Source organism: Eublepharis macularius, chromosome 4 (assembly GCF_028583425.1).
Source record: "Eublepharis macularius isolate TG4126 chromosome 4, MPM_Emac_v1.0, whole genome shotgun sequence".
NCBI classification, from domain to species: domain Eukaryota; kingdom Metazoa; phylum Chordata; class Lepidosauria; order Squamata; family Eublepharidae; genus Eublepharis; species Eublepharis macularius.
Genome location: NC_072793.1, coordinates 92,839,032 through 92,862,550, shown reverse-complemented (window position 1 = coordinate 92,862,550; position 23,519 = coordinate 92,839,032). Strand labels below are relative to the sequence as shown.

The following is a 23,519-nucleotide window of genomic DNA, read 5'->3' as shown; positions in this document are numbered from 1 at the left end:
GGCTCAAGCCTCCACTCCTAGCCACAGGGGAGAGGGCCTGGGGAGCACCAGAAATGTGGGTCAGAGAGCCACCAAAGCCTAAACACTGCTGCAGTGTGGCTTGCCAAGTACTTGTGACAAACAATCAAGGGAGACTGCAGGCAAGAACCCCAGACCAGGCAACAGAGTAAGGAGAGAAGGGCAATGCACTATTTGACCCTCTGTGCTTCTGCTAAGATGCTGGGAAATCAAAGGCAAATTCCTGCGAGTGCTGACAGGGCAACAAGGACGTCAGGCACAAAGATTACCGAACCCCACCCCAACGGCTAGAGTGGTCAGGAATAATGGGTGACAGTAGAATTCGGGGGAACACCTAAGCGCAGTGAAACTCAAGAATGAGCCTGACTTTCAGCACAGTCCTAAGGGAATGGGACACGTGTTCAAAGACAGAATATGCTGGGTTTGACTACATAGGGGTGCAACCAAGAAAACACAATGTTGCTCTACCCTTTATCAAGAAATACTCTACAACCATCTTTCCAGGATCTTCACTCTAGTCCTAGACTGGAAGGGGTTTTTGTTGTTGGCACTGCTTGGGGCTGTGCTATGATGAATGAACATTACAACTTTTTTTACCAGCGTCTTGATTCTCCCATAAAAGCCAAAAGGTCATAGGGCTCCTCTCAGGTAGTTGTAGGATGATGCAGAATCCTGTAGAGTGGCAGCAAGTAGTTTGCTAGAAAGCTACAAACATTTGGGGGTACTGGCTCTGGCATGAAACCAGGCAGAACTGTCACTTTCCCAGTTCTCAACAAGGCTACCAAGCATAGGTGAGGGGGAATGGCAATGCAGGTCACTCCTGCTGAGATTATTCTGCAAGTAGGCAACAGGGTAGTCATCAAAGACATTTGGGCTGAGGGGGAGAAGAGAATCACAGTCCCCATTTGATTTGGGATGCATGCTTAGGAGCCAATGAGGCTAATATTTAGTGCTGCTTGGACCTAGTGCAGGAGAAACTTCCCACATAAATGTCGCTCTCATGGAAGAAATCACAAACACAGTCATGTATGAAGCACAAGTGGGTACTTGTGTTGGGCTGCAGTAGAGGAGCAAGGTTTGAGTCCAGTAACACTTTAACAAGAGTTTCCAGGATATAAGTTTTTGAGAGCCTTAACTCTCAAACCCTTATACCCTGGAAACTCTTGCTGGTCTTTAATGACCTACTGGACTCGAACTTTAGAAACAAACATGTATACTGCTGCAGGAACCTGGAACTAACTGATGACTTTCTGGGGTGTGAAAATATGATAAAATAAATGTTCACTTATCCCACAAGACACAGGGAAACATGCAGTCCCCTACATGGAAGGAAGAACTGGCTGACTGTCTTTAGTCATGTAGGCTTAAGCTTCATTACAATGAACTTCAAGTCCACTGATTGGGGTTCTGTTGCTCAGATGTTAACAGGAGTTATTGGCTCAGAGTTGTCTACTTAAAGAAGCATCAGCTCATAATTGGAGAGCAGGATCTTTGGAAGACAACCAAGACTGCACGTCCTGGCAACGTTCCCTGAGAGTTAGGGTAGCTCAGCTGGGATCCTCAGGACATGTGCAGTTTTCAGGAGGCTGGAGAGGCAGCTTCATCACTCCCCAAAGTGCTGCCTCCCTGATTGTGCAAGGAGATAATTAGGTTATCCTACTAGAGTCTTAAGAGCCCTGGTCCAGGGCAGGGCCATATGCACCTCTTACCTTTACAGATCAACACTATTATGAGTTCTGCTAAGCTGTAGTGAGTCCACTGGAGAAGGCTCCCCCCAAACTGTAGCTGAGTTGCTGCAGTCCCTCATCTCCTCACTAGGAAATACCCTTGGGACCAGAAAAGGCAGAACAAACAACAGAAAAGTTGGATTTTTTAAATAAAATAAAAAATTAAAAAGTCCTTTATTGGGTGCAGCCTGGTCCCTGTGCCACGCTGGGCCTTGGCCGATCAAGACTGCCCCTGGGCTTGGGGCGGCTCAGTCAGCATCTCCCCGAACGTCGAACACTGAGAGGTGAGGGGCACAGGGGCTGTCCAGGCCCTGCCAATAGGCTAGGAATGGGTGCCCCATGGATAGGGAGGAAGGGGGAACAAGGTTGGTGAAGTCAAATGTCTGTCTATGGGTTTGGGGAAGGGGAGGCAAGGCAAGGTGTGGGACCCTGCACATACACCACGGGTGCCCTGCACACCTCACTGAGCTGCACTCGAAGTGGTTTTCTTCAGGGTGAAATTGGTCCAGTTCACAGCCACCTTCTGTCGGGTCTGCTTGGCTGAGTCCAGGCAAAACCTACAAATAGAGGAGGGGGGGGAGGGTGAGAGGGGCAACAACAGTGGTAAAATAGAGAGCCAGTCTGGTGTAGTGGTTAGAGTGCAGGACGAGGATCCTGGGGGCCCAGGTTCAAACTCCCCTCTGCCATGGAGGCTCACTGCGTGACCTTGGGCCAACCACACCCTCTCAGCCTTGCCTATCTCATAGGGTTGTTATGACGATAAAATGGAGGAAGGGAGAATGATGTGAGCCACTTTGGGTCCTTATGGGGGAGAAAGTAAGGGTATAAATAAAGCACATAAAAAAACTATAAGGCTGGAAGCTTACTGTATACATATAAAAACTGCTTGTTACCTATGAGCTTCATTGATCACTAGCTATCAGTCATAATGAAGTAAAATGTTTATGAGCATTCAATGTTATGAGTAGTAAATTATTAGTAATAGAATGTTGGTAGACATTCCCACTTCTGTGAGAAAATAAAACATTGGTTTGGATGGGAAATATTCAGAGGATTATGTGCTGTTGAAAGAAGAAATACTGGTGCATGACTTCTGATGCCTGGTAAAAACTTTTATTTCCCCAAGCATTTAGTTGGGTGGGCATAAAAGTACATTCTCTTGGTGCCCAAGGCTCTTATACAAACAATATAAAGTAGCAATTAAATCATAATAGCTTAACCTAATACACTTGGGATCCAGTGTGCTGTAGTGATTAGAGTGTCAGACTGGCTGGTTCCACACACGTTGGATAATGCACTTTCAATGCTCTTTATCAATCATTTGAGGTGGATTTTTTGTTCCGCACACACAAAAACCTGTTCCAAATGATCTATAAAGAGGATTGGAGGTGCATTATCCAACATGTGCAGAATCACTCTGTCTGAGAATACGAGCATCCAAATTCTTCACACCTGTGCATTGATTGGTTGGCCTTGGCCTAGTCACTCTCCCTTAGACTAATCTATCTCAGAGGATTGTTGTGAGGTCAAAACAGAAATCTGAAGAACCACACACATCACACTGAAATCCTTGGAGAAAGAGTGGAATAAAAATTAAATAGTTTTATTTTGGTTTTAGTCTGTCTGTCCTGCTAAGCTTGATGATGCTATTTATCTGTGCTGCTGCTTTAATAGAAAATTGTTATAATTGCTGCAGTTAACTCTTTGTCTTTTTATACAACTTATTATGTTGTGAGTCACTCAAGTATTTTTAACTGAGAGTTGTGGCCTATAAGTATTAATTAAAAACAGCTAAGGGTTTGAGGGGGCACCTCTCTCAATACTTTCCAGAAATGGATTTTTTACTTATTTGCTCATCTTCAAAACACACATACCCAAATATAACTCTGGTTGTTATAATGGAAACAGCTGGGTAAATACCTCCACCCTCTTCTCTAATTCCATAGTTTCATGGGGGCATATGGAGGCAATGCCTCCTTAAGCAATGTGCCATGCCACTTGACTTCCCAGGTTTCATTTTAAAAAAATCTCTAGCCTTTTTCATTGTGAAGATTAAGGGAACATGTACCAGTACTTTTTGTCCAGATTACTTGGGAAAGAATGGAGGAGTGGGAGATGCAAGAAGGCTGGCACTGAGAAAGTTCTTTACTGACCAAATTCATTTCCATTGTCTCTGTTACATAATATCTTCCCCCAGTCCTTTGCTCCTTTTTTTGTTTGTCCCTTAATGCCCACAGTAATAACTGGGCAGAATAATAGGTAAAAGTATTTATCTAACTTGGAAAATTAGAATTCCACCTGCCCAAAGAACATGCTTGAGGTGGCTAAAAAAGTAAAATAAGGATAGAATCATAAAACAGCACAAAATCATTAAAAACAAACTATAAAAACCCAGCCAGTGGGAAATTGTCTCAAGAGTAGGTGGGGCCCCAGGGGGCAGTAGAAAAATTAATGCCAGTTTTAGCCAACCTGGTTTCTCTTTTAGTCATTAATTGCAAGTCAGCTTTTATAACTGGCATATGTGAAAAAATATGTAAATTTTTGTAAAAAATGCCTTTTACTCAACTGATGAAAGACCATCATTTCTTGTTCTTTTCACTCCCAATAGGGCTGCAGAGGAATAGTCCTCAGGCAGGTTTAAACTCAAAAACCATTCCATTGTTTGGAAGGATCTAAATAATCCTGATCTAAGTAAATGAAATGGCTGCCTGAAAAAGTCAGGAAAGCTCCCTCTCTCCTGGCTTTCCACAAACTGTGCAAAACTGAATTATTCAGGTGCACAGATAATAAGGCTGTGCTATAAGGAAATGGCTTAGAGACTACAGACTATAGTGACTACAGACTATACTACTCTATACTGTCTGTTGCTGTAAATATGTTCCTACTGAATAGTTTCCATGTCATTTAATATGCTATGTCAAATTGCTTATTTTTTTCAGTATTGTATCAACTATCAAATTTTCTACATGTTTTAGTTTTCTGTAATCTATACCCTATTGTATTATCTATTTGAACGTCCCAACCACTGAACATGTGATTTAGTGTGAAATCCGCTTTGAGTCTCAGAAAGGCAGACAAATAATAGTAGTAGCAGTAGTATTACTGCTTTGAATGCAGATAGTAAACAAGCACTGCACATGCAGAATGCCTTCCTCCACTACACATTTAAATTATATTCATCTACCTGCTTGGTGGCAGATGGAAATACCTAGAATGGAAGAAGCAATTTGGAGGCAAGTATAACTCAGGAGTCTCTATAATTTTAATAATGAAAGCAGTGATTGATTGTTATCTTTCAGCAGAATTTTGAATCTTAACCCCCCAACCTTATGCCCTGCAATACTACTTGACAGAAGAATACAGATAAACTAATAAATCAACTAAGGACTTATAGTATGATTATAAGCAAATCACTTTTCCTTGGATAGTTGCAAAAATGTGAGAGTCCAGGGGAAAAAATCTAGAAACACCCCCTCCACCTTTTTGCATGTGCTAAGATTTATTTATTTACTTATATATTGCCTTTCCATCATACTTAGCGCTTGAGGCGGTTTACAGCATAAACCTTGAAGACTGAATTGGTTGGAAAAGGTGGCATAGAAATGTTTTAAATAAATATATTAGTTTTGTATTCTGACTTTGCAGCTTTACATTCCTGTATAAATCCTAATCTTCAGGAATACAATAAATAGGAAATCGCTAACAAAACATGAAACGACGTTTCCAAAGTATGCATTTCACAGATGGGCTGACATATAGCTGGATCACATTCTCTACCACCATACAGATCTAGGGCCATACCACTTCCCCTCCCAGACCACCTTTAAAAAATGGCTCATTTTGACAAGGAATGTAGGATAGCACTTTTTAAATACATTATTACAGTTCCCCAGACGTTTAGCGGCCTTTTATTGTTAGCTGTCACATTATTAAAGCCACTATGAGACTGTAACTGTATGTTTGCTGTACAAACATTGTCTAATCAGATAAATTTATACTGGATTGTTTTGTGAACAAAATACCAGATAGGGGTCACTCTAGAATATATGGTCTGAATATCTGGGACTTGGAATCCAGTTGCAGTTTAAATTACTGCATTTAGGATAAGAACATAAGAAGGGCCTTGCTGGATCAGACCAGTGGTCCATATGATCAAGTAACCTGTTTCATACAGTGGCCAACCGTTTGTCCTGGACGGCCAAACAGGACGTAGAGGCCAATGCCTAATCCTGTTGCTTCTGCCTAGTACTGGTACTCAGAGGTTTGCTGTTTCTGAATATGGGTGATACAATCCTAAAGATATTTTCTGGGAACAAGCACCATTGAACAACATGGGATTTATTTCAGAGTAGACCTGCTTAGGTGTGCTTCCTAAGTAAGTACATCAAATTTACCTATGTTTTTGCTGTTTAAAGTTGACATAATAGCCCCTTCCCCCAAGGTTGTCATATCTCACGTTTTTGCCCTGAGACTGAAGTTTTAGGGCTTATTCTCAGAGCCGCAGATTGACATCTCAGCCTTTGGGACTCATTCTCAGGGTAGCTGGTTGACATCTCTGGACTGTCAGTTAGCTCACAGACTTGGCAACTTCTTCTAAGACTTCTATGTGTACCTTCTACACATGTAAACTGAAGAGGGGAGGCAATAATCTGGTACTGACAGCTCAATTACATTTTACATTTAGCAGTTAATTCCATGTTATTTTTTTAGCTAGAGAACATGGTAGCTCATCTCTTTAAAGCCACATGATTCTTACTATGCATGTTTACTCCTTGTGGTGTGAATACAAAGCAATGTGTGGAACTGCTACCTACTGAAATTCAGTGTAACATCACTGGACCCCCCCCCCCCCCAATATCATTATGCCTTGGTTAATGAGTCTCAGTGTTTGGGATGAGGAGGACCTGGAAAGAAGAGGTTAAGTGGCCATCTGACAATAATGGTGATTCTATGATTCAACAGGAATGTGTGCATATCAAGAGAGGGAGGGCATGAAGGGATTAGCCGGTGCTAGGCTCTCATGGCCCTTGCTTATATGCCCAGGGTAAGGCCAATCACCACTTTGGGGTCAGGAAGGAATTTTCCTCCAGGCCAGATTGGCCAGGGATCCTGGAGGTATTTTGTCTTCCTCTGGGCATAGAGCAGGGTCACTGGGGGTGGAAAGTGGGGGGGGGGAGCTGTGAATTTCCTACATTGTGCAAGGGGTTGGCTATATGATCCTTGGAATCCCTTCCAGGTCTCTGTTTCTATCCCTACTTCCTCAAGCATACTCATGTTCCCTCCCCATAAAAATTTCTGGCTATGGGACCATCCTTCTCTCAATATACTAGATCGGGGATTCTGCTCCCCAATACCCTGGCAGTTACCACCTTCTCTACTCAGAATAATTTATTACTTAATGTGGCACTGCAGGACTTATATGCATACAAACGTAAACTGTAGAGAAACAGCTACCATAATTACCTCTTCCCCCTACCTTTTGAGCCAGTCTCATTCAAGAGCAACACTAACCCTCTTTCTCTGTGCAAAGCCCAGATCAAAAGATACAATAGACCACATGACCAACTCTTACCTCTTGAAGTATTCCACTTCTCTGTCAGTCTCATCCATTTCCACACCATCCACATCTTTGGGCAGGAACACATCATCTACCAACACACAACAGCAAAGGAAGCAGCTGAACCTTTAAGCTTCCCAAAAAGAAGAAGCAGTGATAAAGATATTCTCCCTCCTTCCTAAGCCAAACATATGCCTCACATCATTTAAAACATGTGCCCCATCCAAGAGGCCAAAGCAGGATGTAAGCAAGTGCATGTCCCTGTACTCCATTCCATGCTTGTCATGCACCACCAGACCAGAAGGGGCTAAAAAGTTTCACAGTAACAATGGGCAGACACTGGAAAGGTGCAGTATTCCATACTGTAGAGATGGCTTCTTGTGAACCTCAATTTATTTTAATTAAAAAAAACATTTTTATCCCTCAACTTAGTTTTAAGACATATATACAACCATATAAAAAAAAACTGAAGAGAAGCTTTGTCTGGACTGTAGCTTTTAAGGGCTATACAGCTCCTTCTCCCTTAATTCCCAAACACTATAACCGTTGACTGTAACATCATAAACCTGTTATTAATTCCCAGTCACCATAATCTTATTGCCTTCCCATCAATCAATCAATCAATCAATCAATCAATCAATCAATCAATCAATCAATCAATCAATCAATCAATCAATCAATCAATCAATCAATCAATCCCATATCAGTCCTTGCCAAACTATTTGTAATTCTTTAAAAATCCTTTTTTAACTTGCATAGTTTATTCTGAGTACAGAAAAAAGTTCTCTCTGATAAAGCTGAGTGCTTTGTTTTCCCAGACTGTAGTCTATGGCTGACAAATCTGTTTTACACACATCAGGGTGAAAGCTAGTAGCTGTCCTCTTACACTGGTCTTTCTGACAGCGCTTAAAAGCATCAAAGATCAGGCTACCATATACTAAGGTCCTGATATACCTCAAGGAATGTAAAATGTCAATGCCCTGGATGCTTAGGAGGTGTGTGCTGTTCATAATAAAGGTCTTCCAAGCTGAACAGGCTCCCTCAGTGGGGGGACTGAAGACTTACCAATGGAAGGGCTTGCTTTTTCCATTTTGTTCCTGCTCTTCTTGCCTTTGCCCTTTGGCTGGGGCACGTCATCCAATGCAGCTGTGTGGGGCAGATGCCGGTCCCCTGCCCCTGAAGGGGCAGACTCTTGCTCTGTCTGATCATCTCTGCCTTCGCCTCTCCGGCTCTTCCCCTCAGTGCTCTTCTCCTTGTCTCCTTTAGAGCCACCGCATCCCCATCCCTGGCCCTGTCGCAACCCTCGGGAGCAGTCACCTTGGTCTGTGCTGCTGCCTCCTCTCTGGGTTTCAGGAACTGTCCCCTTGGGGGGATTCTTCGGTCCCATCCCCTTGGAGCCAGAATTGTCACCAGTGACAGCAACAGACTCCCCTTTCTTTCCTGGACAGCCCTGCCGCTTTCCCTTCCTCTGCTTTCCTGTGGCGGGCACTTGCTCTTGCTCTGCTCCCCTGCCTGCTGCCACCTCCTTAGGCTCATGGCCAGCCCCACTCTCCTGGGGAGAGTCTGTTGGCTTGGAGGACTGAACCCAAATCATGCGGGAGAGGTTGGGCACAGCATTGAGCCGCTTCACCACACCATTCTCAGAGGCTGGTGGTGGAGGCACCTCTCCAGGGTTCTCTGCCCATCGGGGGCCCATGTCACTCCGTAGCAATGTATGATTATGTGGGGCACCCAAGCTGAGCGGGGACAAGTCAAGGTCAATCTCCTGAAGCTCAGATGAGCCATTGAGGTGGGAAAGCAGGTTTTTCTGTTCCAGAACAGCTGCCTTCTTGGGGAAGTCATTGACATCCAGATTGAGGTCATAGACGCTGAAGCTGGCACGGATGGAATCCTTGATGGTGTTCTTAATCTCCTGCAGCCGACTGCTCAGAAAGCTGTTCACCCGCTCTAGTTCCAGCTGGGGCCATTCTAGGAGTTTCTCTTTAGCCAGCTCCTGGTCCTGACCAGTAGGTGGGGTTCGGTCTACTCGCTTCTGGGCTTCGGCTTCCAGCTGAGCCTTCTCCTTCTCCTGCAGCACCAGAAATCAACATGAGTGTCAGAGTTCCAACAGCCCACCCCTGCAACTAGCAACTCATAAACGAAAGGAATCATGAGGAGGGATGATGGCAGCCAGCAATTGGATGACAAGGCCTCTGTCTTCCAGTTGCTCACAATCATTTATCTTATTGCAGCTGGATGGCTACTCCAGCAAGCCACACTGTGCTCCTAGGAATTAGTGCTGTGAACCAATGAGATGGCATCTACAAAGTCTGTGCCATGGTAACAAACCTTAGGGAGAAAATGTTGTATTTTCCCTGCCGTACAAGTGCCAGTAGGATTACCACATCCCAGTCCCTCAACTCAGCTAACAGCACTACAACATAAGGAGAAAGGAGAAAGGGAGTAAGCAGAGAAACAAAGGGATCCATTTGTAGGCTGCCTGGCTCAGCTCTGCAGCAACTCAAGAACCCAGGTGAACACAAACAGAATGGCCTGTTTACAGGATCCTCAGATAGTAACTCCTTAATACAGCTTCTGATTTGTTTACACATTAAAGTGCACGAATCAGAATATGAAGAGTGGCAGGAAAGAGAGAAAAATAATCTGTGATAAAAAAATAATCTGTGATGAGATAAGAAACATAATTAACCTCTTTCCTCCCTTGAGATTGTTATTGCATGTTTGCAAAGGTAAGAGGGGCATTAACGCATAATATTTTGGAATTACCTGAGATAGCAGGCAAAGTATTGTGCGCCTGAAACAGATTATGTAGACAAGGGTTATTAATACAGCTGATCATAACAGCAAAATCAGCACCCTTTGGAAAACTCAGCAGGCAGGATGGTAGCTCAGGTTCAATTCCTGAAATCCTTGGAGTCAGGAAAGACCTCTGCTTTGGAGGGCTGCTACTGAGGTATTTGAAATTATACAACATGCATTACATCGGAATTGCAGAAACTGCAAGATCTGTTTAGTTAAAGAGGCACTTATTTATTACAGCAACTTATTACCCACTTTCTTCCCGATCGGGATCCAAAGCGGCTTACAGAAACATCTAAATATAAATAGACAAGGATGTAAACAACACAACTAAGTAAACAAAGAAAACAACACAAAGCTGTATCCTGAGCAGCTTCCGAATCCTGTAGGAGGGCTCACACAATGGCCTCTGGCTGTGATCCCTTTAGCTCTTGTCCTTTGGCTCACACCAAGCTTCTCACTGTGCCCATGCAAGCAGGAAGGTTGGCATGTATCCAACCTTTGGCTGGAGGCACTTCATCTAGTTTAAGGAGTGGAAGAGCAACTGAGGTTGGAGAAAGGCTGCAGACTTTTCTCAGTGGAATGGCAGGGCACATGCCAGCATTTAACCTAGCATTCATCAGCATTGCTCTCAAGGCAGGCAGAATAAAGCTTGAAGGTTGTCAAATTATGTCATTTTTCAGCATTAGTATGAGGCCATGAGAATATCTCCAGAAATGCACATGGAAAATCATGTTTGTCAAATAGTTCATTTTTCTTTTCCATCCCACTGATCCCCTCCCCACTATTTCCTTCCCCCAGCACACACTAGAACTGATGAACAACTGCCCCCCACCCATGGAAAATATATATTCAGATCGGTGCCTAATCAAGTTCTCTCCCAATCCCATTACAAGCTGGGACAAGCACTTTATTGGAATTCAAATTAGCCCTTTATTTAGGGAGTCACTCCCCCAGAGTTCCTGATGACCCATACACTCTCCTTTTATCTCCTAGAAGCTCTCATTCAGCATGTGCGCTCCCTCTCCCTTTCTCAGATGTGCATGCACACACCTTCTTCTTCTGCTTGTGGCGTGCACGCTTGGCAGCCTTGGCGCTGTTCAGGGGCTTCGGCTCAGTGCTGTTGATATAGTCTAGGAGTTCATCCACATCCCGGTGATCTACAGCTGGCTCTCCCGAGCTACTGCTATGCCCAAGCTTCTGAGGAAGCTCCTCTTTCCTCTTGGTTAGCCGTGAGCGTAGCTTCTCCCGGATCTCAGCGTAGTTCCGGCTTGTAGGAGCAGCTGGAGGCTGTGGAGAGAGCAGGACTATTGGCCGGCTGCAGGTACAGCAGACTGTATATCATGGGGCTGCCAACCCACCACTATCTCAAAACAGCTCGTGCTCTCAAGAGTCATTTCATGCTTTCTCCATCTCCAGCCAGCGGGACAGATAAGCAGCAAGTTCTAGCCACATAAACTACAGAGGTCCGGGCTGAAACAGAAGACTTGCAGGTCTGAGGGCAAGGAGCAATGACAAGGCTTTATTTCAACTGATCAGAAATTATTTAGCGAACTGTGAGGAAGTTCAAAGTTGAAATGCCAGGGGTGTGTGTGTCAATTTCAAGGCTATAAAGGCCAAGTATGTATGACATATGTCTGTTGGTGGTGAAATGTCCCAAGCCCCTTACCCGCACACAAACTACAGAAAAAGACTGCAAGTGGCAATCAAAGATGGCTGTAGGTTATGTTTTTACTTACCGCATTGTGGCCAAAGAACTCACAGTAGCAGCAGTCACAGAACTTCCCATCTTTCTGGGTTGTGGAGGACGAGGTGCAAGAGCTCCGCTCAGAGCTGCTATCCTCATCCTCTCCAAGCCCCTCATCTGCTTCACATGACTGCGGTGCGTGGCAGCTTGTACCGTTTGGGAACTTGTGACCCTTGCAGGCAGGATCTCTATGAAAGAAAATAGGAACAAAAGCAAGTGGGTGAGATGTATGCCTAGTGAAGTCTCTAAGGCCCACTCCCACCTCAGTACTGCAGAGAAGACACAAGGCTGGAGCTTCAGAGGAGATCCTAACATCAACACAGGAACCTGACACTTGTGAGGTAGGAATGCTGCAATGCTAAGATCTAACAGGAGGTTTATAAGGCTCATAAAATGCAAAATACAATACAAGATGGCTCAAGCTCTGCAGCACTTCCTGCCTGGTCGCACAAGGAGACAAAGCAAACTTCAAAGAAGGCCAGTTTCATTATCCTGTGATACTTGGAATGAGATGAAAAATGTTACATTAGAAAGCAAAATCCCTGTGGACTGACTTTGTAAAAAAAATTCTCAAATGGAACACCTTTCCACTCACAGATCTGTCTAGCCTAATACACGGGAATGCTGAATTCTGAATGTAACTTCTTTACTTAGATTCCTCCATGGATATTCTTTCATAAGAGGAAATCATCATGTTAGAATCAGCTTGATGAAGCAGGTGAAAACCCAAATGTAGGTGGCATGTTGATTCATCATACAAAATTATAGAGCTGGTGCTTCAGTTTGAACAACTGTTAGCAATCTGAAGGACCATATGAACCATCTTGTTCATTAAGGTCATCATCCAAGAGCTAGCTTAGATACTGTATTTCCCCCAGATTCTCTGAATGCATGTGATTAAAATGTGTATCACAAGTCCCATACTGGGAACTTAATTCCAAGGCATGTGAGGGCCCAACCTGGATCAGGACCACAGTGCACAAAGAGAAAGGCCCCACAGGCTTGCTGTTTGCCCTGCTGAAGATTCCATGTGCACTGATGGGATACAACTAGATTTCTCTGATGGGGCAAACACCACCCTCTAAGTGTACCAATCCAGTGTACACACAATCCCCAACAGGGCAAATAGGAGCCTTTGTACTGTTTCAGAATGGGAAAACAGTGCAGGGGTGGATGGTGACTAAAATCCCTTCTCCCTATGCACCATGGTACCCATCTGAATTGGGCCTATGTGTGCTTGAAATTTAATTCCCAGAACAGCCTCCGCAATATACCTTTTAATTGCATTGACCTGATGAGGACCCAGGGTGGGGGGATATGTAATATGTAACTAGACCCTAAGGCTTTGCTCCGGATGCCTCCACCTGCAGAGGTTAGGTGGAAGGCGACCCATGACATCTTTTCTGAGGGCACTAAAGTATTTACGTGCCCGGCTTTCTCCTGAGCATCTCAGTACATTCTTATGAAATTCTCCTCTCCAGGAACATTCGATTGGCATCAATGTCTAGTTTTTATAATTCAAGTTGTGATATTTTAACTTTGCCAGGCATTTGCTCATTGTAGGCTTATTCTGTTACTGCTTCTGTTTGCAACTGATCATGGTTTTTATTGTATTTTCCTTGGTTTGTTTTAATTGAAGATTGTCATTTTGTACACTGCCTTGTGGGCTTTTCGCAAAGCCAAAAGCAGGAGAGGCATTTCTTAAATAAATACCTGTGTGCTGGTCCTTGTAGGTTTGACAAGCCTCACCTCAAAATGTGTCATAGTGAGCATTCTTGAATTTTAAAAAGGAAATGCTCAGCCCCCCACCCCCTCTGCTGTGACAGCAGTCCCCTTGTGTGCAAAAATAACAGACTGCCTCAATTAAAGTTCTTGAGGACAGGAATGAATGCAAGGCTACTCTGGCAGCCACTGTCCCCAGAATACAGCAGGCCTAATGCAAGGCACAGCTGCCTCTACAGCACGAAGGTGGAAGGAGGCCAACACCCTGCCTCACAGCCAGGGCCGGTGCCAGAGGTTTTGGCGCCTGCGGCGGCGTACGCACGCAATGCGCACGCGCGCGCGCGCGCGCGCGCGCGCCACGGACTGCGTGATGACATCATCGCAGACGTCATCACGCGCCGCAGGGGGGCTGGGTGGCACGCGGAGGACCGCCGAGCACAGAAGCTGCGAGCTGCTGCTGGAGCGGCGCGCAGAGGCTGCTCTGTGCGCTGCCCCAGCAGCAGCTCACGGCTTCTATGCCCGGCTGGGGTGGAGGAGTGCGCAGAGGAGCTGGGGTGGCTGGCTGCAGCAGTAGCTGCAGCCAGCCAGGCAGCCCCGTGCTGCCGCCGCCACATGCCCCAGCCAAGCACAGAAGCTGCGAGCCGGGGCTGGGGCGGCGCGCGGAAGCTGCTCCGTGCGCCACCCCAGCAGCAGCTCACGGCTTCTGCGCCCGGCTGGGGTGGAGGAGCGCGCAGTGGAGCTGGCGTGGCTGGCTGCAGCTGCTCCTGCAGCCAGCCAGCCAGCCCTGTGCTTCCACCGCCGCCGCCGCCGCCACGCGCCCCAGCCAGAAGCAGAAGCTACGAGCCGCTGCAGGGGCGGTGCGCGGAGGCTGCGCCCGGCTGGGGCGTGTGACGGCGGCAGCGGGGCTTGAGCGGCGCACAGAGGCTGCGCTCGGGTGGCGGCAGCAGCAAGGGGCTGGCTGGCTGGCTGCAGCAGTAGCTGCAGCCCAGTCATGCCAGCTTCGCTGCGCGTGCCTCCACCCCCAACACCCCCTCCAGCGCCCCTCCAGTGCCCGCGCGCCCGAGGCCACCGCCTACCTGGCCTCCATGGGCACGCCGGCCCTGCTCACAGCTTCACAGAGTCTACATGGCATTTGTAAGGATTTAGTCATACCAAAAAGGCATAACGTTCCATAGGATCTTACTGTTAAACTTACATATCCATTCTAAGGAATCAGTATCCAAGAAAGTAAAGCAACACTGCCTAATAAATAGTACCACGGAAGCATTCCAGTTTGGAGAATAGATAGGTGGCCAAGAATCCCCAGTAGTCAGGCTTTCATACTCACCTGTTGGTGCTGGGCAGTTGATTTGAGGCTGCAGGAGGACCCAAGGAGCCACTGCAATGGCCGTTGCATGGATGAGTGCAGCCTACAGGAGGCGGTATCTTCAGCAGTGGCACATTGGCAGTGGGTAGGTGTGGACTCTTGCAGGAGCCGGTGGGAGGGGATTCCACTCCTGGCTTTGGAGCTGGTGTGTGTGGACTGAGGGCTGGTGCTGGGAATGGGGCCGCCTGCGGTGAGGAGCTCAGGTGGACGTGAGGAGGGGAGCTGAAGGGCCCAGGGTGGGCAGGCATCTGCTTGGTAGGAAGGAGTGCCGGTGGTTGCGACGGGAGGCCTGTGGGGCTGTTCGGAGGAGCAGTGAGGTCCACGTGCCGATGGTGTTCCACAGAATGGAAGGCCTCTCCTGCAGCCAGACAGGAACAGAGAAAGGTTAGGTCAAATCTGTGACAGCTGAAGCTTCCACACACTGCTGAGACAGGCATAATACCCCACAGCAGCTAAGCCCTCTCAGTGCACACTTGCCACCACACACTATCAGTTCCTTCCCAAAAGTATTCCCCCTCCTATAATACCTCCCAGACTTTACTGCCATATATACCTAAAGCCACAGTTCAATCCAATCTGACATGACGGCCATGTTCCTAACTAGAAGCCTTCTTTTAACTGTGGTACTTTCTACAGTGACAGTGATTTAAAATATAAGTTTTCTTCAGAGCATGCTAGGAAGTCCAGCCCTATATGCTGTTCATGCTCAGCGGCATACTACTCTAACCCAGTGAGACACTCGCAGGAGAAGAAGGAACCAACCCTTGGCCTGCTACAATTTGGGCTATCATGCTGTAGTCCCACATTCAGCAAAAAACAACAAAGCCTTGGGGGGGGGGCTTAACTGTGAGCCCAACAAAGGTGAGGCTTTTGCCCTGCAGGTTTGGTCTGTTGGCCTTCCCCAGGCCCCGCACATACAGACCTGGCGGGGTGGGTCGCCGGCACATGCTCTTGAACTGCTTGGGAAGCGTTTTGCAGAAGTCGAGTGAGGTAGGCAGAGGTGAGCCTGGGGTGCTGCTGGGAGCTGGGGAGAGCGCGTGGCTGTAAGGACAGGCTTTGAGCCCACCTCCTACAGCAGGGGCCTGGTTGGCACACTCCAGAGGGAGGCCGGGGTGCTTGTCACCTGAAATGGAGTCAGAGATGGAGCTGGTTGCTCTCCAGGCCCCCTGCTGCCTCCCCATTTGGATCACCTCACATGAGCCCATGAAAGAGGACCAAGACTTCAGGAACAATCCCTGGTAGTGAACCCATTAAGCAGGGTCCTTCCTTGTAAAACAGTATTTGCCCCAAGGAGAAAGGCAAGACACAAACTTGTGTAGAGCCTTCTGTTCTTGGACAGGTATATTAACACGGGGTGGTCAATGTCAGCAGTCTCAACATAACTGAGTCATTACTTATGACTCTTAGAACAGCCTCTATGAAGCTGTAGGGAGAACCCCACAGCAAAAGGGAGAAGACAAAGAACTAGGCTAGTGCCAACTTGAACTTACCTGGTACAACAGGTGTCCCCCCGAGGGAGCTCCCCTGGCCTGCCCCATTGACATGCTGGGAGTTCCAAAGCCCCGAGAGCTTGTGCGCAGACAGGAAGGAACTGGGGTCCCAGTCTCCTGAGTTCCCGTGGCACGAAGATGAGGATGATGAAGACGAAGAGGAGTGGGAGCCTGCCCCGCAGGACTGTGACTTACAGGCCGTATGAGACAGCGAGACCTGGAGACAGAAAGTTGGTGACTCAGACTGCAAATCCAAAATACCAGCTTAGATTATTCTTTCAATCATGTCGGGCTAACTTTATTCCCAGTATATTCCTACCATGATGGGCACAGGACACCTTCCTAGGAGGAGTGAGGCTGAGGCCTCTTGGAGAGAAGACCTATCTAATCCTGCATCCACTCCTATTCCCTTTCCCACCACTACAACTGGGGACAGTGCAAAGGAAGCAAAGACTAAAACGTCCCAATGTGTAGAAAACACATTCACTAAGGCCACAGGTTGCAGAGAAAAGCTACATACATGCAGCTATTGGACTGTAGTCAGGTCGCTAAATATGACCAATGTAGGGAGACCTCCTATGTAAACTACATTCACAACAAGCAGATCTCTTTATCCAAGAGCATCTGGTCTGGAATAAGTGATGGGCTTACAATACACTCTACAGGGTTAAATGCTTACCGCCAGTGCCTGCTCCTGGACTGCCCTCCTTTCTTCCTCTTCTACACTTTGCCTACAACTTTGGCAGATCCATAGTGGCATCTCTCCCAGCAGGTTCTGCACCAGTGCGGGCACAAAGTCTGGGGGCAGCCGCTCACCTGGGGACACCAACCCATTGTGGGATGGTCCTCCCCAATCTTTACGCTCCCGGTGACACAGCAAGCAGCATGTCTGTACAGACTGGTTGGAAGTAGGCAGCACCTGCAGGAGGGCACACAGACAGAACTTTTTTATTGGAAAAACAGGCATTCAATAGGAACTAGTATAGCACTTTGCTGAGGTATGTACTATCACAGTCTGCCTGGCATCTCTGTCAAACTAGTGCTATGGCTGCACTAACCAATACAATTCAATGGGCACACTGGAAGAACAGACCATCCAATTACAATTCACAGCAGGCAGCTAGATGTTCTGATCTACCTAATTCTGTCCCTTTGGTCATTGTTACCATTTACATGAAGTAGCATTATTAACATCACTTTGTAGACCAGCAGAGTGGTAGTCACAGGAATGAAAGGAGAGTGAAAGAACAGCATGTAATAGCAGAGGGTATCTGTGTTACTAAGGAGGGCACCTGTTTTCTACCCAGCCCTTTCTGTACCCTCCTTTCTCCTCTCCCTGCTCCCCCCACCCATTATCCAGCTTTCAATTCTGTCTCAGTCCAGCATGCTGCTTCTCCAACCGAATACACTCCGTGCCACCTCAATGCCCTGCGAGGATTGCCCTTGTTCCCTGCTCAACACTTGGAAGTGGCTGGAGACAGAAGAACAGCTGCAGCTGTTTGAGGCAGAGATCATTACCCCGCTGCTCATTTCTTCCCACAAAAGGAGGCATGGCCCATAGCTTACTGCTTGCTTCTCGGGCAGAGGACACACAACAACATAGCTGACCACAGGATTGCTTAGAGATTATGACAAGCATGAAGAGTTAAGGGCAGAGTTGTCATTGTCTCCTACTAATTGAGAAGCCTAGGACAATAGGCTGTGCCTCTAACTGCTGCTGCAAAGCAGATGGTCTCGCTCAGCCTCAAGGTGAGACAAAGCACAAGGGGCAAAGAGTGCACTGGAAGAAGACAGAAGGGAAACTGGGCTTCTCTTCTCACAATCACTGCAGGGGCAAGCACACTTAGAGGCAGGGAAGGACAACAGAAGTGACACGGGAAGACTTTTACATCTTGGCTGGCCACATTGGGCCCCACAATTCTCACAGAATCAGACACACCCCATGAAAAAGCTAATAAGCAACTTCTTGCCAGTACTGGAAGGGGAGGAGGAAGAAAAGTTAAGAGACAGGCCAGTCACCTAGAATTCATTGGATGTTGATTTCTGCTGCTAAATAATATTCTCCAGGACAGAAAAACATCTCCTGGAAAAAGTTCCATAAGCATCCTCCTTTGCCACTGGAACGTAATCCTTAATCTTCAACTTTATTTAGATATTTACAAGTGGGAGACCTGCAAGACTTGTAGGTGGTGGTGAGATTTCATTTTCTACTCTATCCCCTCCCCCAGTATTTCCCGCCTCCTGCTGGCCCCATATCCTCTCCCCTTTCCCTCCTTTCTTCTCTCCTTCCCAGCCACCAGCAAACCTACCTTTTATCTGCCCCCACATCTTCAACTATATTTATTTACTATTTATATGCCACCTTTCTCTCCACTGGGGACCCAAAGAGGCTTACATTGTTCTCCTCCCCTCCATTTTATCCTCACAACAACCCTGTAAGGCAGGTTAGGCTAAGAGAATATGACTGACCCAAGGTCACCCACCAAGCTTCCATGGCATGGTGGGGATTCAAATCAGGTATTCCAGATCCTAGTCTAATCACCATACTATGCTTTTAAACCCTAAAAATCTACAACAGTGAATGAACCTCTCAAAACAGGGACTGGCAAAAGTAAAAGGTAGATTCAGATCACAACACTAAGTCCAGATGTTATCTCTGAGTGTATTCCATGCCTAGGTGGAATCTGCAGGCTTTCTGGACAAACTTTACACGAACTTTTGTATCACTTATAGCAGATGCACATAGAGGCCTCGAGTTTCACCCATACCCTTGCAATAAAGATTCTGTTGCCTAAACAGGTCTGCTACCTTTATCTCTGAAACTCAGTTATTCAGATCATCTAGTACACAAGCCATTGGCTGTCCCTCAGAGGCTAGTAGCTTCTCCTATATGTGGTTCGGCATACAGCGGCATCATTAACTAATCCATGATGGTTATACAAGTGAAGACAGACCACCTTAAAGGAGGAAGAGCTGCTCTCCAACTTCACTCAGCCCTAGCTGTGAATGCCATTAGTACATTGTCCTCTCACTCCTTGCATTCTCATGATCAAGTGGTTTATAGTCAGCTATTTTGCTGACTGATCATGCTGGACATCAATCAAATAGTACCTCCCACTTTGAAAGCAAGATTGTCTAGCATGTTCCCTTCCATTTAACAAGTGCCACTCTGCCACTCTCTCAGGCCTCAAATGAAACCAAACATCACCAACTAAGCAATGCATCTTTATTTTGATTTAGGATGTTCCAGGTGTTCAGTGCTTGATGCAGAAAAGTTCCCCACAGGATGCTTCCACTTCACTTTTCATACGGAGAGTTTCTTTTTTTTGCGCGGGGGGGGGGGGACTCCCCATGAAAAGTAAGGCCTTTATTATAAAGTTAGCTTTCAAGCCGACTGGAGATGGCAGACCAGTGTGATGTAGCAGCCAGTTCAGCTGTGAAGATAACAGGTGCACTTGAGGAAATCTTCCCTGAGCAGCCTAGCCTACTCAAAGAGCAGCTAAGGACAAAATGGGACTTTTTGAGGGTCCCATTGAAAGTCCGTTTGAAAGAAAGGCAGGAGATAAATATAATGAATAATGAAGCAGAGCATAATTTTTACGTCATAAGCCCCTCTCCTGGAAAACTGAGGCAGTCTTGCTCCCTGAGAACTATCACCTCAGTGAACTTTGAGTCTTAATTATACTAAAGGAAGTTTCAAATGGTATTTTTTAAATGTATGTATGAAGGGTCATAGGCTTGGAACCCTCTTTGCTAACAGAACATATGAAAATGTATCTCTCTTTGACTGGTGTTTCTGTTTCCAGGATTGACAGAGGACTAATTGATAACAAAGACTAAGTAGGACATGCTCACCCTTTTGACTGGGGTCTCCACACAACGTATCCTCCATTGTATTCACCAAGGTTCAAGTTGTACCATATAATTACTGCACGTGTGGAGGAATGGTTGACAAAAGTTTTGAAGTTTACGTTAATGGCAAAACTTATTGCATTAATTAGAGAAAGGACATCAGTTAACTTCTTGTCTGAATGGAAACTGCTAATAGATTTTTTGCATGAAATGGATAACAAGGATTTGATGACATCTGGATTTATGGATTAAGAAACAGGAACAATAGAAAAAAGAGGGGTTTGTGACTAACAGAATAAGTGGGACTCTAGAAATGATATATACTTGTGGCGTAGAAAATCGGAACCCAACTTGTAGTGTAATCTAGGTGTTTTTTTATTTTCTTTTTTATTTTCCTCTTAATTTTATAGATATATGTATTGTTAGTGTGTTATGTTTAGAAATGTGTGTTTTTTCTTGTTCTCTATGTTGTTTATTGTATTGAGATGTGTAGTTTATAGCTTAAATAAAGAAAAGTTTAGCATATAATTACTGCACATGAGGTAACTATTCCAGAAAAGCTTCCCCCCAGTCCTAATGATTTCACAGCATCAATCTTTTCTATGTAGGGGCCACTGGGTTCCATACTAGCCCAGTTCCATTTGGATTCATCCAATATTGCCCCTACTTTCTAGTATCTGTGCTCCCTATCTGAACCGTCCCATGTCACATCAATATCAAGGAAGACAGAGATTTGTTCTTACTAAGAATAATGTAAGGAAACTTTTTTTGTATTGCCTACACTGTTCTATCAGTCTCAGAGCACACTGCTCCCTCAGTTTGATAAAGGCTACTGCCCAGGCACCAGACAATTAAGGGATATAGCCAGACCGAAGAAAGAAGGCAGTGAACTAAAAGCACTCGGAAATCTTTGTAGCTAACTCTTCATGTTCTTCCCTAAACTAGCTTCCTCCCTGGTATCACAAATAGCCTGGTCCTATCATGCAAGTGTTACATCAAGCAAGTCCCACTAAGTTCATTGGAGTTTATTCCCAAGTAATAATGCACAGAACCTGCAGAGTCACTCTTCAAATGTTAATTAGGATTCAAAATTTCACTTGCAGATGTTAGCCTCATGGACTTTTAGTCTACAATTTACACCATCCACTCCCAACTCATATGGTTTGTAATACCACTTATAAACCTTCTACAAGGAATTCTATCCTTACTAGCATGATGCAGCACCCTCCACAGGTAACAGCAAAGTTGTGATCACATGATATAGGTACCCTGCAACAACCTCAAGTTGCCTGATGTATATCTCGAACTTAATACATAACATAGGGACAAAAACAACAAGGGAAAAAGATTCCCTCAAGCATCTCTATCCCAAACATCTTCCGCACTTACTGTGAGAAAAAAAACTACTCACATAAACCTGATTAAGAGATTTCACTGAGTAAAGTTTGGAAATGAGATGTCCCAAGGAGAACCATGTTTGTGCAGACACACCTTGAACCAGCTCCAGGCTTCTTCTTACCATCTCTGACACAAGACAGAATATGGCAATCCAAAAAAGAAACAACACACACATACTCCTCTTCCCCCAAAAAACAAACTTAAGAGGACTAAAAGAAAAAAAAGTACTAATCTAAGTAAGGAAAGCCTTCGGAGAATGAGACCAAACGTGTTTATTTTTTGCTACTTTAAAAAGCCCACACTAACGCACATAACAGCCCAACCACTACCTAGGAAGAATTCTATTTATAGAGTTTCAGTTCTACCACTTCTTGGCCTAGTACCCAATCATCAAAGAGAATTACTGAACATGCTCAATAGATCTTCAGATGCTTTATAAGCAAGAAAGCCAGCTTTGAGTATGAAATAGGGCGTATTTTGTTAGCTGTGTCCAATTTTTAAAAGGAAGTTAACTATTAGATTTATGACTGATTTTTGTTACTTTTAAAATGCTGCTACAGGGCTTATTTATCACGAACTGACTTAAATAGATATAGCTTCAAACTGATTCCTGCTGCTTTTCAATGTGCTTCTTGTGATATAGGTATCAAAATAAGAGCATATTTTCCTCCTTATGAGCTGCCAACTATAACTGAAACCTCTCCATACTGCAGTCATGTTGGTGAGTGTATCTTGAAATACATTAATCTCTGGGGCTCTTCGTTGACTAGTGAGGGACTAGTTTTCCCACAGAGGAGGCGTAGTCTTGTTCTCAAAGCCAGAACCTAAAGAAGTGATGAAAAGATTATATTTGATCTCTTGAGAATGGAAGTAATTTTGAATCTCTTCTGTTGTAGATAAGCTGCTGTTAACATCTCTTTTCAAGGTATTTCAAGGAGTACAGCATCATTCTTGCTCCCCTAAGAAACTGAGATGACCCTTCCCCGCCCCACCTCCATTGTTTTAAAAATTAGAAACTGCGGTATTCAGTTTATTAAGAGCTCTCAGAATCTTCTATGATGGTTGTATACATCTAAATTAGGGCTAAAGCTTCTAAACTGACTAATTTGTTTCTTGTTCAGCTGATGAGACTGTGAATTAAAGGCATACTTTTAAAAGGCTGTTTTGGTATTGTTGCAATAAGAAAATATTACACTCTCTTTCCTTCTAACAGTGACTGGCATTTGTTTATTAAATAAACTACTTTCAAAGTCTCAAAGTGGCTATAGTTGTAGAATATCACATGTGGATCAGGCACTTTATTCTTTGTAGTTTTTGTACTTTGCAGATCACAAATATATCAATGAATAACTGGACCAAATATTTACTTTCCCCTATTACAGGTGATTCTAGCAGTTAATACAAATGCTGTTGCTGTTTTCTGGAGTCAATGTTGATTTTTAATTCTCAGCTTCTGAGTCTCTGACTGACAGGAGGTGGCTTTCCATTGGACTAAGTAAGCTTTTGGCTTTGAAAGAGTTTTTTTTCCCGAAGGCAACATAGGGGAAGGAAAAATTCTTACTTTGTTTTTAACAAGAGTTGGAAGGCAGTCAAATGCAGTACTGAGCAATCCAAGCCTGGGTAACAAACTGGTTAGTTACCAGTGCCTTCTTTCTCCATAATGGCTTCAAAAGCCATCTCTTGATGACTGTTCCTACCTCCAGATTGCTTTGTTGCCTGCTGGCATCCCATCAAAGGGGCAAGGATGGTGGTGGTGTTGAAGAGGAAGGAACATCTTGTAAAAGCTCTTTAAGAATACCTTGTAACTATTCCACAATGAACTCTCATTTCTTGTCTGAAATGG

General features: G+C 45.2%; 1 protein-coding gene across 2 annotated transcripts in view; it reads right to left on the bottom strand.

Moving 5' to 3' along the window:
• Nucleotides 1-1,894: 1,894 nt before the first annotated feature.
• Nucleotides 1,895-23,519, bottom strand: part of FAM193B (family with sequence similarity 193 member B) — a 28,511-nt gene continuing 6,886 nt past the window's right edge. Inside the window, exons 2-10 of one of the 2 annotated variants that reach the window (XM_054978782.1) lie at nucleotides 17,106-17,345; nucleotides 16,427-16,643; nucleotides 15,859-16,059; nucleotides 14,898-15,294; nucleotides 11,841-12,036; nucleotides 11,155-11,391; nucleotides 8,368-9,370; nucleotides 7,318-7,393; nucleotides 1,895-2,302 (exon numbers count right to left, since the gene is read on the bottom strand). In XM_054978782.1, coding sequence (XP_054834757.1) covers nucleotides 2,206-2,302; nucleotides 7,318-7,393; nucleotides 8,368-9,370; nucleotides 11,155-11,391; nucleotides 11,841-12,036; nucleotides 14,898-15,294; nucleotides 15,859-16,059; nucleotides 16,427-16,643; nucleotides 17,106-17,345 — 2,664 coding nt within the window. In that variant the 3' untranslated portion in view covers nucleotides 1,895-2,205. The remainder of the gene's footprint in view (nucleotides 2,303-7,317; nucleotides 7,394-8,367; nucleotides 9,371-11,154; nucleotides 11,392-11,840; nucleotides 12,037-14,897; nucleotides 15,295-15,858; nucleotides 16,060-16,426; nucleotides 16,644-17,105; nucleotides 17,346-23,519) is intronic. The other variant, XM_054978783.1, reaches the window with a different exon arrangement.